Genomic DNA, 14572 nt, shown 5'->3' with positions numbered 1-14572 from the left:
CAGGGACTATTTTTCTCTGGCGGAAGGAAGGCTTTTAGTGAAACTTTACTTCATGAAAGTTGCTTTAATACATATTCTTGGCTTTAATATTTGTATTGTGTGGTAACTGTTTTATAAAAGCAATAAGGTCTTCGAGGCTAGTGCTGTATCGTGAATCGAAGTATCGAAGTCACAGCTGAAGTGGTTGCAGGATGCATATTATATTATATTATATTATATTATATTATATATTATATTTAAGGCTGTCGACTGATTAATTTTTTTAATCTAATTAATTTAATGATGTTCTGATTGATTAATTACAATGCACATCAAATTTGGCTGAGAAATTACCCCCAAAAGATCATTTAAAGTCATTATTGTGTTAAATGAGAAAAGCATCAGATAGACATTACAAAAAGTAGCTTTAGAAAGAAATATTTTATTTGGTTAAACATAGAATTTATTACACATTTTACGCTTTTACACTACAACGGCCATGATTATTTTCAGAAGCTGCATTTGAATTGATAAATTGAGAAATATTTACAGTCAAAAACAGTTTTACAAACATTCTAAAAAATATCTTTTTATGTTTACGAAAAGGAAGAAGGTCAGGTTTGAAATGACATGAAGGTGAGTAGGCTAAATATGAAATCGTTTTTTTAATGAAATGATACTCTAAATAAGAAACTAAACCTGCCAGTAGGTGGCGGTAAATGTCTAAACGAGTAAGTTATTGAGTCATTCATTCATTCGATTCGTTCAAACAGCTGATTCATTCTGGAATGAAGTAAATGGCTCTCTTCATGAATGGGCCATTGAATGGTTCACCCGACTGATTCGCTCAAAGCGTGCTTTCATTCAGAAACGAAACTCGGTTGCGCTGCTCAAAGACGCACAATAGTTCTGCTCTGGCTTTATAGGTAATAATTACGTGCAAAATATACAATATTAACTTCTTATTTATTGAACTGATGTATAATCAATATCACATTTTCACTCATGCTGCAGGATAAAAACATCACTCGTGTGATATTTGTTACTCGTTTGATATTGCTTAACTATAACATATGATAAATATGAGACAAAAACTCATACAGGAGCATTTGTGCCCTAATATCTTGAATTTTAGAGGCATTCTAGCTGCATTCTGTCGGCTCCATTATCGGTATGACTCTGCTTTTTGTAGTTCTATTAGCGGTTGTTGCAGTAAGTGACCTCTAGATGTCGTGATTTCAAAGCGGAAGTGTGACTTATGAGCGGAAGTGTGCGTGTTGTTACAGAGCAGTGATGATGATGATGCTAATGTAGTGAGAAGGCAGAGCTGTCATATCAGCAGCATATGGAGTATCATCTCTATAAACTCTTTCTAACAGAAATGGCTTGTTCAGGCGCTCATAAGCCAAGTGATGTCTTCAACCCATGATACTGAGGAAAGGAGCGCTGAAGGAGGAAACCAGCTTCCGAATCGAGGTTAGTACTTTACATCTCTTATCATATTTTAATATAATACGCTCTTTCTTACTTAGAGAAAGACTTTAAATGAATGTGATATTGTTAGTTGTGTTTGCTCTCCTCTGCATTGAGGAAAAAGTCCTTTTCATACGCTTAAGATACTGATACTTCTGTCCAGTAACACTGTTTTAATATAGTCCTGTTAGTTTGTTGCATCTGCTGCGTTTTTGATTTAACGTTTATGTTGTTTTTTAATCAAAATAAAGTAATTATTTTAAAGTTAGTTGAACATAGTAGTTTAAAAAGACTTTGAGGTCCAGGAGATTTTAAAATAGAAATGAACAAATCTCTAGAAAGTCATGAAAATGTGTACAGTGAATACACATTTGCTCTATTTGTGAGTCCAGTTACTTTTAAATGATTTTTAAAAGTCTTTATTTGAAAAAAAAAAAAAAAAAAATGCAGTCATTGTCTACAATTGACTGGACAATGGATTGGTCAGAGGTATGGGAACCCTGTATTCATGTCTGAGGTTTATAGCTGAACACATTGAGGACATTTAAGTGAACAATAGAGCAATTTAGAAGGAAGAAATGGGGAATGAAAACATTGATTGTTTTCCGCTCTAGTGCCTCATCCCTCACTGTCCTACATCATCATCATCATCATCATCATGTTAGATGATCTGGGTCAGCGTGGCGAGCACTTTACTGGCCATGTGTATCTACTGACCCATCATTAAAGGAACATTCCTGGTTAAAATCATTTGACAGCATCTGTGACATACTGTACTGTCGATTACTACAGAAAATACAACTTGTTCCTCCAGTTATAAACTTCACTGTTTATATTTCAAAAATAGGCATAGACACATAATTAAGTCATTAAAAGTTGATCTAAAAACTATTATGTGCAATTTACAAATCAGTTTTCATTTGAGTGTTGATTATTATATATAAAAAATAAATTGCAATTGAAATATTATCTGTTTTAAGAAGTGTTCCAACTGGCATGATTCCCTGTGTAGATTACAGCTTTAGTTTACATCTAAAATTCTACTTTACCTGATTTATATTGAAATGAATTAATATAAATTTGATTTGAAATCGGAATCAAATGTAATCAAAAGCTTTTGATTTAAAATTGATTTGATTTGTCAAGAACCAGCTCTAATATAAACACTTTTTGGTAATGTAAATGAGCATATTTATTATTTCTACTGATTAAAATGAAACATTTATTATCTTAATAAATACTTGTAATTATATTAATGACAAAAAAAAATCTTTTGCACACTATATTTACCACACAATTTTAAAGGGTTAGTTAACCCAAAAATGACAATTCTGTCATTAATTACTCATGTCGTTCCACACCAGTAAGACCTTCATTCATCTTCAGAACACAAATTAAGATATTTTTGATGAAATCTGATGGCTCAATGAGACCTGCATGGCCAGCAAGATCATTTCCTTTTTCAATGCCCAGAAAGCTTCTAACATTATATTTAAAATAGGTCATGTGACTACAGTGGTTCAACCTTAATGCAATGAAGCAATGAGAATACTTTTTGTGTGCCCAAAAAAATAAAATAGTAACTTTTTTCAACAATATCTAGTGATGGACGATTTCAAAACTCTGCTTCATGAAGCTTTACAAATCTTTTGTTTCGAATTAGTGGTTCGGAGCGTGTATCCAACTGCCAAAGTCACGTGATTTCAGTAAACGAGGCTTCGTTACGTCATAAGTGTTTCGAAATTTGAATAGTTCACGTGACTTTGGCAGTTTGATTCATGCTCCAAACCACTGATTCGAAACAAAAGATTTGTAAAGTTTCAAAGCTTCATGAAGCAGCATGAAGCAAATTGCCCATCACTAGATATTGTTGAATAAAGTCATTATTTTGTTTTTTTTGGTGCACAAAATGTATTCTCGTCACTTCATAACATTAAAGTTGAACCACTGTAATCACATGAACTGTTTTAAATATGTCTTTAGTAGCTTTCTGGGCATCTGAAAGTGTTAATTATCTTGCTGTCAATGAAGGCCTCACTGAGCCATCGGATTTTATTAAAAATATCTTAATTTGTGTTCTGAAGATGAACGAAGGTCTTACAGGTGTGGAACGACATGAGGGTGAGTAATTTATGACAGACTTTTCATTTTTGGGTGAACTTACACTTTAACATGTTAAAATTCAACTGATTATTTATGTACACTACCGCTCAAAAGTTTGGAACCACTAAGATTTTTAATGTTTTTAAAAGAAGTTTCGTCTGCTCACCAAGGCTTAATTTATTTAATTAAAAATACAGTAAAAACAGTAATATTGTGAAATATTATTACAATTTAAAATGACTGTTTTCTATTTGAATATATTTTACAAAGTAATTTATTCCTGTGATGCAAAGCTGAATTTTCAGCATCATTACTCCAGTCTTCAGTGTCACATGATCCTTTAGAAATCATTCTAATATGCTGATTTGCTGCTCAATAAACATTTATGATTATTTTCAATGTTGAAAACAGTTGTGTACTTTTTTTTTCAGGATTCCTTGATGAATAGAAAGTTCAAAAGAACAGCATTTATCTGAAATACAAAGCTTCTGTAGCATTATACACTACCGTTCAAAAGTTTGGGGTCAGTAAGAATTTTTATTTTTATTTTTATGAAAAGAAAATAAAGAAATGAATACTTTTATTCAGCAAGGATGCATTAAATCAATCAAAAGTGGCAGTAAAGACATTTATAATCTTACAAAAGATTAGATTTCAGATAAACACTGTTCTTTTGAACTTTCTATTCATCAAAGAATCCTGAAAAAATATATATTGTACACAAATATTTTGTACAATTGTAAACAATAAATGTTTCTTGAGCAGCAAATTGACATATTAGAGTAACGATGCTGAAAATTCAGCTTTGCCAACATGAGAATAAATTACATTTTAAAATATTTTCAAATAGAAAACAGTCATTTTAAATTGTAATAATATTTCACAATATTACTGTTTTTACTGTATTTTTAATTAAGTAAATGCACCCTTGGTGAGCAGACGAAACTTCTTTTAAAAACATTAAAAATCTTACTGATCCCAAACTTTTGAGCAGTAGTGTATATGCATGTATGTATTTAATAATTCACCTTTTTTATTTAATTCACACTTTACGGATATTTCTTGTCTCGTGGGAAATTACTATGTAAATTACTGCTGTTTCCAAATGAAATCGCACTGCGATTTTTACCAGTTCATTAAAACAAATCAAAAGTAGCTGGGAAGATTTTCAGTAAATACTTGAATTTGTCTGTATGATTTCAGAACACTAATAAAAAATAAAAGATTTTTAAAAAATTCTATGCAGGGATGGATGCGCACAGTTCAGGCCTCGGCAGGAAGAGGAAGAGAGAGGAGTCGAATGGCGAGATCAGGGAGGCAGAGTGTTTCCGGAAAATTCCACGGAGAACTTTGGTGAGTGTCTGGAAGGTTGCTGTCAGTCGGCAATTGAGTGCGATGACATAATTTCCTGTGCAAATGATACACTCATGTTGAGGGGTGTGTGTGTGTTTCAGGGGTTGAGTGAACCTGCACCGTTCTCTGACGAGCTGGTGGCTGCAAAAACACCATACGTTCGTGTTAGCATGGAAGAAGCCCGTCGTGGCACTCCAGGTGCGTAAATAGCAGTTTTACCCACACTGAGAGAGAGGTCATTCTCTGTATGACCTCTCTCTTCTTCAATCCTCCTCTTTTCAGAGGACCGTCCAGTGCGCGTCTATGCCGATGGGATCTTTGACATGTTCCATTCCGGACACGCTCGTGCTTTGATGCAGGCCAAGTGCCTTTTCCCCAACACGCATCTCATTGTGGGCGGTGAGTTTCAACAAAGGGCCGTCTTTTGTCACGTGCATCCCTGCAATAGTGTGATTCAACCAGGAAATCAGCTCTTCGTTTCATTTGTGCCACTAGTGTCACCAAACAGAATTACAAAATTAACACTTTATGATAAGGTTCCATTAGTTAACATTATATATTGCATTAACTAATAATGAGTAAAGTGTTACAGTAATGTGTTTGTCTTTCAGTGTGCAGCGACGATTTGACGCATAAATTTAAGGGTTTCACTGTCATGAACGAGGATGAACGTTACGACGCAGTGAGTCACTGTCGGTACGTCGATGAGGTGGTCCGCAACGCTCCGTGGACGCTGACTCCAGAATTTCTGGCCGAGCACAGAGTGAGTATCCAGATGGCAATGACGTATTTCCATTCCTGTGGCTCAGCCAGTAAAGCATGGCGCTAGCAATGCCAGAGGTCATGGGTTTGATTTCCAGGGAGTGCATGAACTGATCAAACATATAGCTTGAACGTTTTGGGGGAAAAGCGTCTTCCAAATATGAATTTCCGAAGGTTACCACAGGACATTGTGAGGTGTGTAACTGTTAACATGTTGTGGTTAAAGGGATAGTTCACTCAAAAAAGTGAAAAAGTGTTATTTATTTACTCACCTTCATGTCCTTCTCAACCATGTGAAGAATCTTTCTGCAGTTATTTTCCATTCAACAACAACTCACAGGGAACACGTCTGTTAAGTAGTGAGGGGAGAAAGTTTGAATTAACTGGACCAGTTTCTTCACAAAATGATTCACTGTTCAAAACGCTCGAAACGCCACACGCTGGTGACACCTGCTGGTCAGAACGGTGTAAATGCAACAAAAACTCAACCAAAGCATGCATAAATACACCTTTACAAACCAATTGCAAATGTTTTATTGAAAATGTAATCTATTAAATGCAATTAGCAAGTCATCTAATACCATTAAATATGAAGTGTCTGTAAAATGTGGGTTATTTTATTAAATTGTATGGCTTTTTTTGTTTGTTTGTTTGTTTGTTTTACGGAGAGCTTGGTTAATCAGGCCAATAAGAGACTATTAACTTAAAGGATTAGTCCACTTTTAAATACACTTTTCCTGATAAATTTACTCACCCCCATGTCATCCAAGATGTTCATGTCTTTCTTTCGTCAGTCGAAAGGAAATGAAGGCTTTTGAGGAAATCATTCCAGGATTTTTCTCCTTACAGTGGATTTCAATGGCTACCAACAGATTGAAGGTCAAAATTACAGTTTCAGTGCAGCTTCAAAGGCTTTAAACGATCCCAGATGAGTAATAAGGGTCTTATCTAGCGAATCGATCGGTCATTTTCGAAAAAAAATACAACCGTTTATGCTTTATAAACAAAAAATCGCATTGAACGTACTTTCCGCTTCCGCATTCTTCATAACGCTTACGCTGAATGTCCTACGCCTTCCCTATTCAAGTTATGGAAAAAAACGAAACTGGCGCCGCGTTCGTTCCGTAAGTAGAATAGGGAAGGCGTAGGACATTCAGCGTAAGCGTTATGAAGAATGCGGAAGCGGCAAGTACGTTCAATGCGATATTTTGTTTAAAAAGCATAAACGGTTGTATTTTTTTCGAAAATGACCGATCGATTCGCTAGATAAGACCCTTATTACTCATCTGGTATCGTTTAAAGGCCTTGAAGCTGCACTGAAACTGTAATTTAGACCTTCAATCTGTTGGTAGCCATTGAAATCCACTGTATCCTGGAATGTTTTCATCAAAAACCTTCATTTCTTTTCGACTGACGAAAGAAAGACATGAACATCTTGGATGACATGGGGGTGAGTAAATTTATTAGGAAAAGTGTATTTAAAAGTGGACTAATCCTTTAAACTCTTCACTCTATTGGACAAATGTTTCTTTAAAAATGTCTACCAATGTATAGAACTGATCCAAGATCAGGTAAAAAACCATATAGACACTTGTTCATGGCTTCGCAGAAGAGATCTAGCAGCAGACAATTACAATATTGAAAAAGTTCTGACGTGTTAGTTAATAAAAATACTGTTGTTCATAGTTTGTTCATGTTACTTCACAGTGCATTAACTAATGTTAACAAACACAACTCTTGATTTTAATAATGTATTAGTAAATGTTGAAATTAACTATGATTAATAAATGCTGTAGAAGTGCAGTTCATTATTAGTTCATGTTAACTAATGTGGTTAACTAATGTTAACTAATGAACCTTATTGTAAAGTGTTACAATAAGGTAATCATGATTACACAAATAACAAATGTGGGTTTGTTTTCACTTTATTTTAAGGAGTCTTTGTTACACTGTAACTAATCATTTAAGTACAGAGTAATATCAAGTAACTACATGTACTTACTACTTGGTTTAGGGTTAGTTGCATTTAATTATACATAATTTATAGTTATTACTATAGTAACTACATGTAACATATGTAACAGTGACACTAAAATAAAGTGTTACCGAAATGAGTAATTTTAATTAACTACATTTACTTATTATGGGGTAGAGTTAGGTTTGGTTTAGGGTTAGTCGCTTGTAATTATGCATAGTAAGTACACGTATCGTGTAACATGGACAGTGTAAAATAGTGTTACCTTATTCTTTAACATTAAAAAATAATTTACAACAAAAGTACAATAAATCATTAGGTTACACTTTATTTTAGTGCCATAGTTACATTGTAATTACTCATAAGTACTGAGTACTATTAATTAACTACATGTATTACTATATACAGTTAGGGTTTGGTTTAGGGTTAGTTACCTGTAATTATGCATAATTTACTATTATTACTATAGTAAGTACATGTAGTAACGTGTAACTACGGCACTGTAAAATAAAGCGTTACCAATCATTAAGATAAATATTTTTTGAACTGATTTCAGATTTTGACCTGTATGTGGTTCAGTATTACTGTCTAACTCAGTGGGAAAGAGATTGGCTGCGTCCAAAATCGCATACTCTCTTTAGTAGATACTTATTTTGAATAAGTAATTACTTCACGACCACTAAAAAAGTATGTTGTTTGTAGAGTGTGTGTAGTATGAATGTAATCCGGACGTACTACATTAACCATGTTGCCCTTATTACGTGACCTACCAGCGTCAGTTGTGTCACTTTACCGCAATTCACAAATCCTCTCCCGTGGCCTCATGGGATAGTAAAGTGTCATCATATGCACACTTCAGAATCTTGATGAAAGAAGTAGTAGGTCATCTGGGAACTTTCTGCCTACTCTTTACTGTGAATTCGGAAATAATTCTTTTGTCACATACTGTTTTTCACCTACTATATACTTGGGAAGTATGCGATTTCAGATGCAGCCATAGTCTTAATAAACACTGACATGATGACATGTTCTCCCTAGATAGACTTTGTCGCCCATGACGACATTCCATACATCTCAGCAGGAAGTGATGATGTTTACAAACATATAAAGGACGCAGGTAGATATCAAAAACTTCTGCATAATACAGTTAAGGTAGACAATAAATCAGTTTTTATTTGTCAGCAGAATCACCAGATTTGTTCTTGAAATTCTCTTTTTTAAGGCATGTTCGCACCGACTCAGAGAACGGAAGGCATCTCCACATCCGACATAATCACACGAATCGTACGTGACTATGACGTTTACGTGCGCCGCAACCTCCAGAGAGGCTACACTGCGAAAGAACTGAACGTCAGCTTCATCAATGTGTGTGTGCTTGACTACACACTAACATCTTTTATTAAAGCCATTGAAAGGAAATAGTTCTTCTGAAAGCAACTTGACTCTGTTTCTCTTTTTTCCCAGGAGAAGAAGTACCACCTTCAGGAGCACGTCGATAAGGTGAAGCAGAAGGTCCGAGATGTGGAGGAAAAGAGTAAAGAGTTTGTGCAGAAGGTGGAGGAAAAGGGTATCGACCTCATTCAGAAATGGGAGGAGAAGTCACGCGAATTCATCGGGAACTTCCTGCAGATGTTCGGGCCTGATGGGGCGCTGGTGAGTCTGGACGTGTGCAGCTATTCCATACATCTCAGAGATTGATGTTTTAGTATGTAGAGCATGAGTTCTCAACTCTGGCATTCGAGGTCCACTTTCCTGCAGAGATCAGCTCCAACCCTAATCAAACACACCTGAACAAGCTAATCAAGGTCTTCAGGAGTACTAGAAAGTCACAGATGGGTGATTTTGATCAAGGTTGGGGCAAAACTCTGTAGGAAAGTGGACCTCGAGGGCCAGAGTTGAGAATCCCTGCCGTAAAGCAATAGTTTAGGCAAAAATGAAAAATCTATCATTTTCTCATCCTGAAGTTGTTCCAAACCTGTATGAATTTCTTTCTTCTGCTAAACACAAAAGAAGATATTTTGATGAATGCCTGTAACCAAACAGTTGATGGACCCCATTGACTTCCATAGTATGTTTTTTGTTTGGTTACATCAACATTTTTGGGTGAAATTTTCTGTCATTAATTACTCTCCCTCATGTCGTTCCACACACATTCAAAGACCTTTGTCCATCTTCAGAACACAAATTAAGATATTTTTGATGAAATCCAAGGGTTTCTGAACCACAGGCAGCAATTATTAAAATTGTTAAAACAGTTCATGTGACTACAAAAAGGTGCCCTAGAACCAGTTTTTACAAGATGTAATATAAGTCTAAGATGTCCCCTGAATGTGTCTGTGAAGTTTCAGCTCAAAATACCCCATACATTTTTTTTTAATGAATTTTTTTAACTGCCTATTTGGGGCATCATTAACTATGCACCGATTCAGGCTGCGGCCCCTTTAAATCGCGCACTCCTTGCCCCCCCTGAGCTCTTGACTATACTACAGTGCATTTACAAAGTTCACACAGCTAATATAACCCTCAAATGGATCTTTACAAGATGTTCGTCATGCATACTGCATGCATGCGTCGGATCATGCGAGTATAGTATTTATTTGGATGTTTACATTTGATTCTGAATGAGTTTGATAGTATGCTCCGTTGCTAAAGCTAACATTACACACTGTTGGAGAGATTTATAAAGAATGAAATTGTGTTTATGAATTATACAGACTGCAAGTGTTTAAAAATGAAAATAGCGACGGCTCTTGTCTCCGTGAATACAGTAAGAAACAATGGTAACTTTAACCACATTTAACAGTACATTGGCAACATGCTAACGAAACATTTAGAAAGACAATTTACAAATATCACTAAAAATATCATGTAATCATGGATCATGTCAGTTATTATTGCTCCATCTGCCATTTTTCGCTGTTGTTCTTGCTTGCTTACCTAGTCTGATGATTCAGCTGTGCACAGATCCAGACGTTAATACTGGCTTGTCTAATGCCTTGAACATGGGCTGGCATATGCGAATATTGGGGCGTACATATTAATGATCCCGACTGTTACGTAACAGTCGGTGTTATGTTGAGATTTGCCTGTTCTTCAGAGGTCTTATAAACAAATTAAATTTACAGTACAGTCCAAAAGTTTGGAACCACTAAGATTTTTAATGTTTTTAAAAGAAGTTTCGTCTGCTCACCAAGGCTACATTTATTTAATTAAAAAAACAGTAAAAAACAGTAATATTGTGAAATATTATTACAATTTAAAATAACTGTGTACTATTTAAATATATTTGACAAAGTAATTTATTCCTGTGATGCAAAGCTGAATTTTCAGCATCGTTACTCCAGTCTTCAGTGTCACATGATCCTTCAGAAATCATTCTAATATGCTGATTTGCTGCTCAATAAACATTTATGATTATTTTCAATGTTGAAAACAGTTGTGTACTTTTTTTTTTCAGGATTCCTTGATGAATAGAAAGTTCAAAAGAACAGCATTTATCTGAAATACAAAGCTTCTGTAGCATTATACACTACCGTTCAAAAGTTTGGGGTCAGTAAGAATTTTTATTTTTTTTTGAAAAGAAATTAAAGAAATGAATACTTTTATTCAGCAAGGATGTATTAAATCAATCAAAAGTGGCAGTAAAGACATTTATAATGTTACAAAAGATTAGATTTCAGATAAACACTGTTCTTTTGAACTTTCTATTCGTCAAATAATCCTGAAAAAAAATATTGTACACAAATATTTTGTACAATTGTACACATTAAATGTTTCTTGAGCAGCAGATCAGCATATTAGAATGATTTCTGAAGGATCATGTGACACTGAAGACTGGAGTAATGATGCTGAAAATTCAGCTTTGCATCACAGGAATAAATTACTTTGTCAAATATATTCAAATAGAAAACAGTTATTTTAAATTGTAATAATATTTCACAATATTACTGTTTTTTACTGTATTTTTAATTAAATAAATGTAGCCTTGGTGAGCAGACGAAACTTCTTTTAAAAACATTAAAAATCTTAGTGGTTCCAGACTTTTGGACTGTACTGTATATAAGGAGGAAACAATGGAGTTTGAGACTCACTGTATGTCATTTCCATGTACTGAACTCTTCTTATTCAACTATGCCGAGGTAAATTCAATTTTTGATTCTAGGGCACCTTTAATGTTATGAAGCGACGAGAATACTTTTTGTGCACAAAAACAAAATAACTTTTAACAATTTCTTCTCTTAAGTCGTTTTGTTTTTGTGCACAAAAAGTATTCTCGTCGCTTCATAACATTAAGGTTGAACCAAAAAAGATCACAGTGCTGCGCTTCACTCTGAAACACAACGCCTCTGATATTTATTCAAATAAAGTGCAGCCTTTGTGTTTCGATAATCACACTAAGCCATATCGGGATTTCGATTTTAATTCGAGTCATCTTGCAGCCCTATGATGCACTATTTACTACTTCAAACAGGACAAAAAAAAGTCTTCTCTAGTCATACAATAGCCCAAATTTGAGTTGTCATCTACTGATAATCCACAAGAGCTAATTACATTTGGAGTCATATCTGCAGCAACGTCACACACCATTTTTGAATATACGCAAAATAAATTTAAACGCTATAGTGGAGAAAAGCTTTACAAATACGAGTACATTTTCATTTCACTTATTTCTTAAAACATGTTCCTGTCCACAGATAAAATTCTCTAATATCATGTATTATGTGTCTAACAGAAGCACATGTTGAAGGAGGGAAGAGGACGGATGTTACAGGCCATCAGTCCCAGACAAAGCCCCAGCAGCAGTCCCGTACGCGAGGAGCGCTCTCCGTCCCCCACCTTCCGTCTTCCCTTCTTCACCTCTTCACCATTCTTCTCGCCTCCTCCTCCTCATCATCATCATCATCATCATCATCACAGCGGCGCAGACAAAGATGAGGAGGACTAGGATGCATGTTTCTAGAAAGCAGCTGTTGGAGTTTTTCCACATCGTTTGTGTTTTATATGCTTTCTTAAAGCCATTGTGAACAGCCAAGAATATAAATGAAGGATGGACTAGCTTAAGATTTATTTGAATGAGGAAAATGCATTGAACCCGCGTTTACGAAATGCACAATAGTGACCAAATTATTCCACCCGTACTTTCTAAAGGTTTTGATCCCACGTCTCCGTCTCGCTTCAGAGAGATTTGCCACACACCACTAAACCAAAAGGCTTCATATTGTTGGCCTATTCCTTGGATACATTTCGTATTCAGCCTGGACCTTGAATAATTATGCATTTTAGTGCTTCTTTTTTCTTTTTTTTTGGTCTGTTTGCACATAATCTCATTCTCGGTTGTGCATAAAACTCACCCTCACCTGCCTTCATTGTCTAGATCTTTTCATACTTGAACAGGGGCCAAATTTGAGACTAATTCCGGGATGAGGGAGAGATCCCGGGATCAGTCGTCTCTGTATGGTTATTTCTCACTGTATTTAGTCTCAAAGTCCAGTTTTATTTTTCACTCGTACGTTTTGAACATTAATTTGTCTTTCTGTCCTTTTTTATGTTTCTGCTGAAGTTCATTAGCGGTTTCTCCTCATATGAACTCTCTCTCAGACTCCGATGTGAAGTAATAATTTTGTGGCCTGGCAGTGACAGCGTCTGGCACCTCCATTTAAACCCTGTGCTATTCTGTGGCACGGGTCCCAGCCTTTTTGGAAAGGACTTGCCTGCTGAATGTTTACATTACCCAAGCCCAGTGAAGGAACAGTGTTAACACGAAAGGCTACGAGGACCTGTTTGTTTACATGTTTGCGTAGGACAGGAAGACGACAGTAGGATTACTGTACATGTTTGCCAGCAGACAAAAAGATGACTGTTGTCAGGAACATTATTAAGACTTGATTTGTTTGGGAATCAAAAGAACTGTGAACAATAATGCCAGTGAATCACTAAACCATATTGAAAGAATACAACATTTGTCTTGTGGTGTGTTATTACTCATTTACGGGGAAAGAAGACACACAATATGAACCTTTAATGTCCAATAATGTAAGCTTTTAGAAAAAGATAACATTAACCTCTCATTTCTGAATAGTTCAATGGGCATAACATCAGTTACATTTCTGCTTCCCAAATTCTATAACTAGTTCTAGCAGCTGCATCACTTCAGTCGCCCCAGGTGTACAGTAGGAATCAAGCAGCACATGTAAACAAGGCCATATTTCCTACTGTAGATGGCAGGCCCTTCACGACACGTGTCTGAACTCTTTGTAAAATCATGTCTTGGGGAAAGGCATTCATGAGTCCATGACGTAGTAAGAAAAGTTTCATAAGCTACAGTTCTCATATCTGTCAGTCACAGATCCACGTCTGCCTCGAAGTGCTTCTCAACTGAAGGGCTCCTATTCATAGAGTGAATGAAATAAACTACAATAATAATAATAAAATAATCAACAAATTGGTTAAAGGCCCATTCACACCAAGAAAGATAACTATACTGGCCTCCACACCAACATTCTGTTTATTACAAATGCCAAAGAATGACTATAGATACAGAAAGACAGTTCACTCTTATTAGTTATGAATGGGAGAACACGTCCCGCTTTCTAAGTAAAAGAGTCAATCGCTGATTGATAAAGTCATTGCGTCACTGCAGCTGCTGTTAGAAGCTCCGGTTCCCATAGAAACCTGAGACTCGCGCTTAGGACTGCACATGTGCATTGACTCGTCTAGCCTGAAAAATAAGCTTTTTTTAACGCTATTTGAGCATAAAAAAAAAAAAAAACATTTATGGGACAGTTCATGTCAGATTTTGTTGCTGATTTGGAATATGTTATTTAACTGTGAGTTTGCCAAGCAGTTTGAGATTTCAGGATTCCTCCATTCAAATAGATAGGTCTTGGATGGCCAAAACAGCTGCCTGGAGGCATTGCAAATATGGCC

The 14572-nt window shown here is 35.6% G+C and overlaps 1 protein-coding gene across 1 annotated transcript; it reads left to right on the top strand.

Annotated features, from left to right (window-relative positions):
- Nucleotides 1–1215: 1215 nt before the first annotated feature.
- Nucleotides 1216–13599, top strand: pcyt1ab (phosphate cytidylyltransferase 1A, choline b). The gene is made up of 9 exons (XM_048168852.1): nucleotides 1216–1455; nucleotides 4802–4908; nucleotides 5010–5106; nucleotides 5191–5307; nucleotides 5520–5671; nucleotides 8684–8762; nucleotides 8868–9010; nucleotides 9110–9298; nucleotides 12378–13599. The coding sequence occupies exons 1-9, from the start codon at nucleotides 1392–1394 to the stop codon at nucleotides 12588–12590; spliced, it is 1161 nt and encodes a 386-aa protein (XP_048024809.1). The 5' UTR covers nucleotides 1216–1391; the 3' UTR covers nucleotides 12591–13599.
- Nucleotides 13600–14572: the final 973 nt, after the last annotated feature.

The sequence above is a fragment of the Megalobrama amblycephala genome, linkage group LG19 (assembly GCF_018812025.1).
Source record: "Megalobrama amblycephala isolate DHTTF-2021 linkage group LG19, ASM1881202v1, whole genome shotgun sequence".
NCBI lineage: Eukaryota > Metazoa > Chordata > Actinopteri > Cypriniformes > Xenocyprididae > Megalobrama > Megalobrama amblycephala.
The sequence above is the reverse complement of the archived record's forward strand: the minus strand, read 5'-3'. Positions and strand labels throughout refer to the sequence as shown.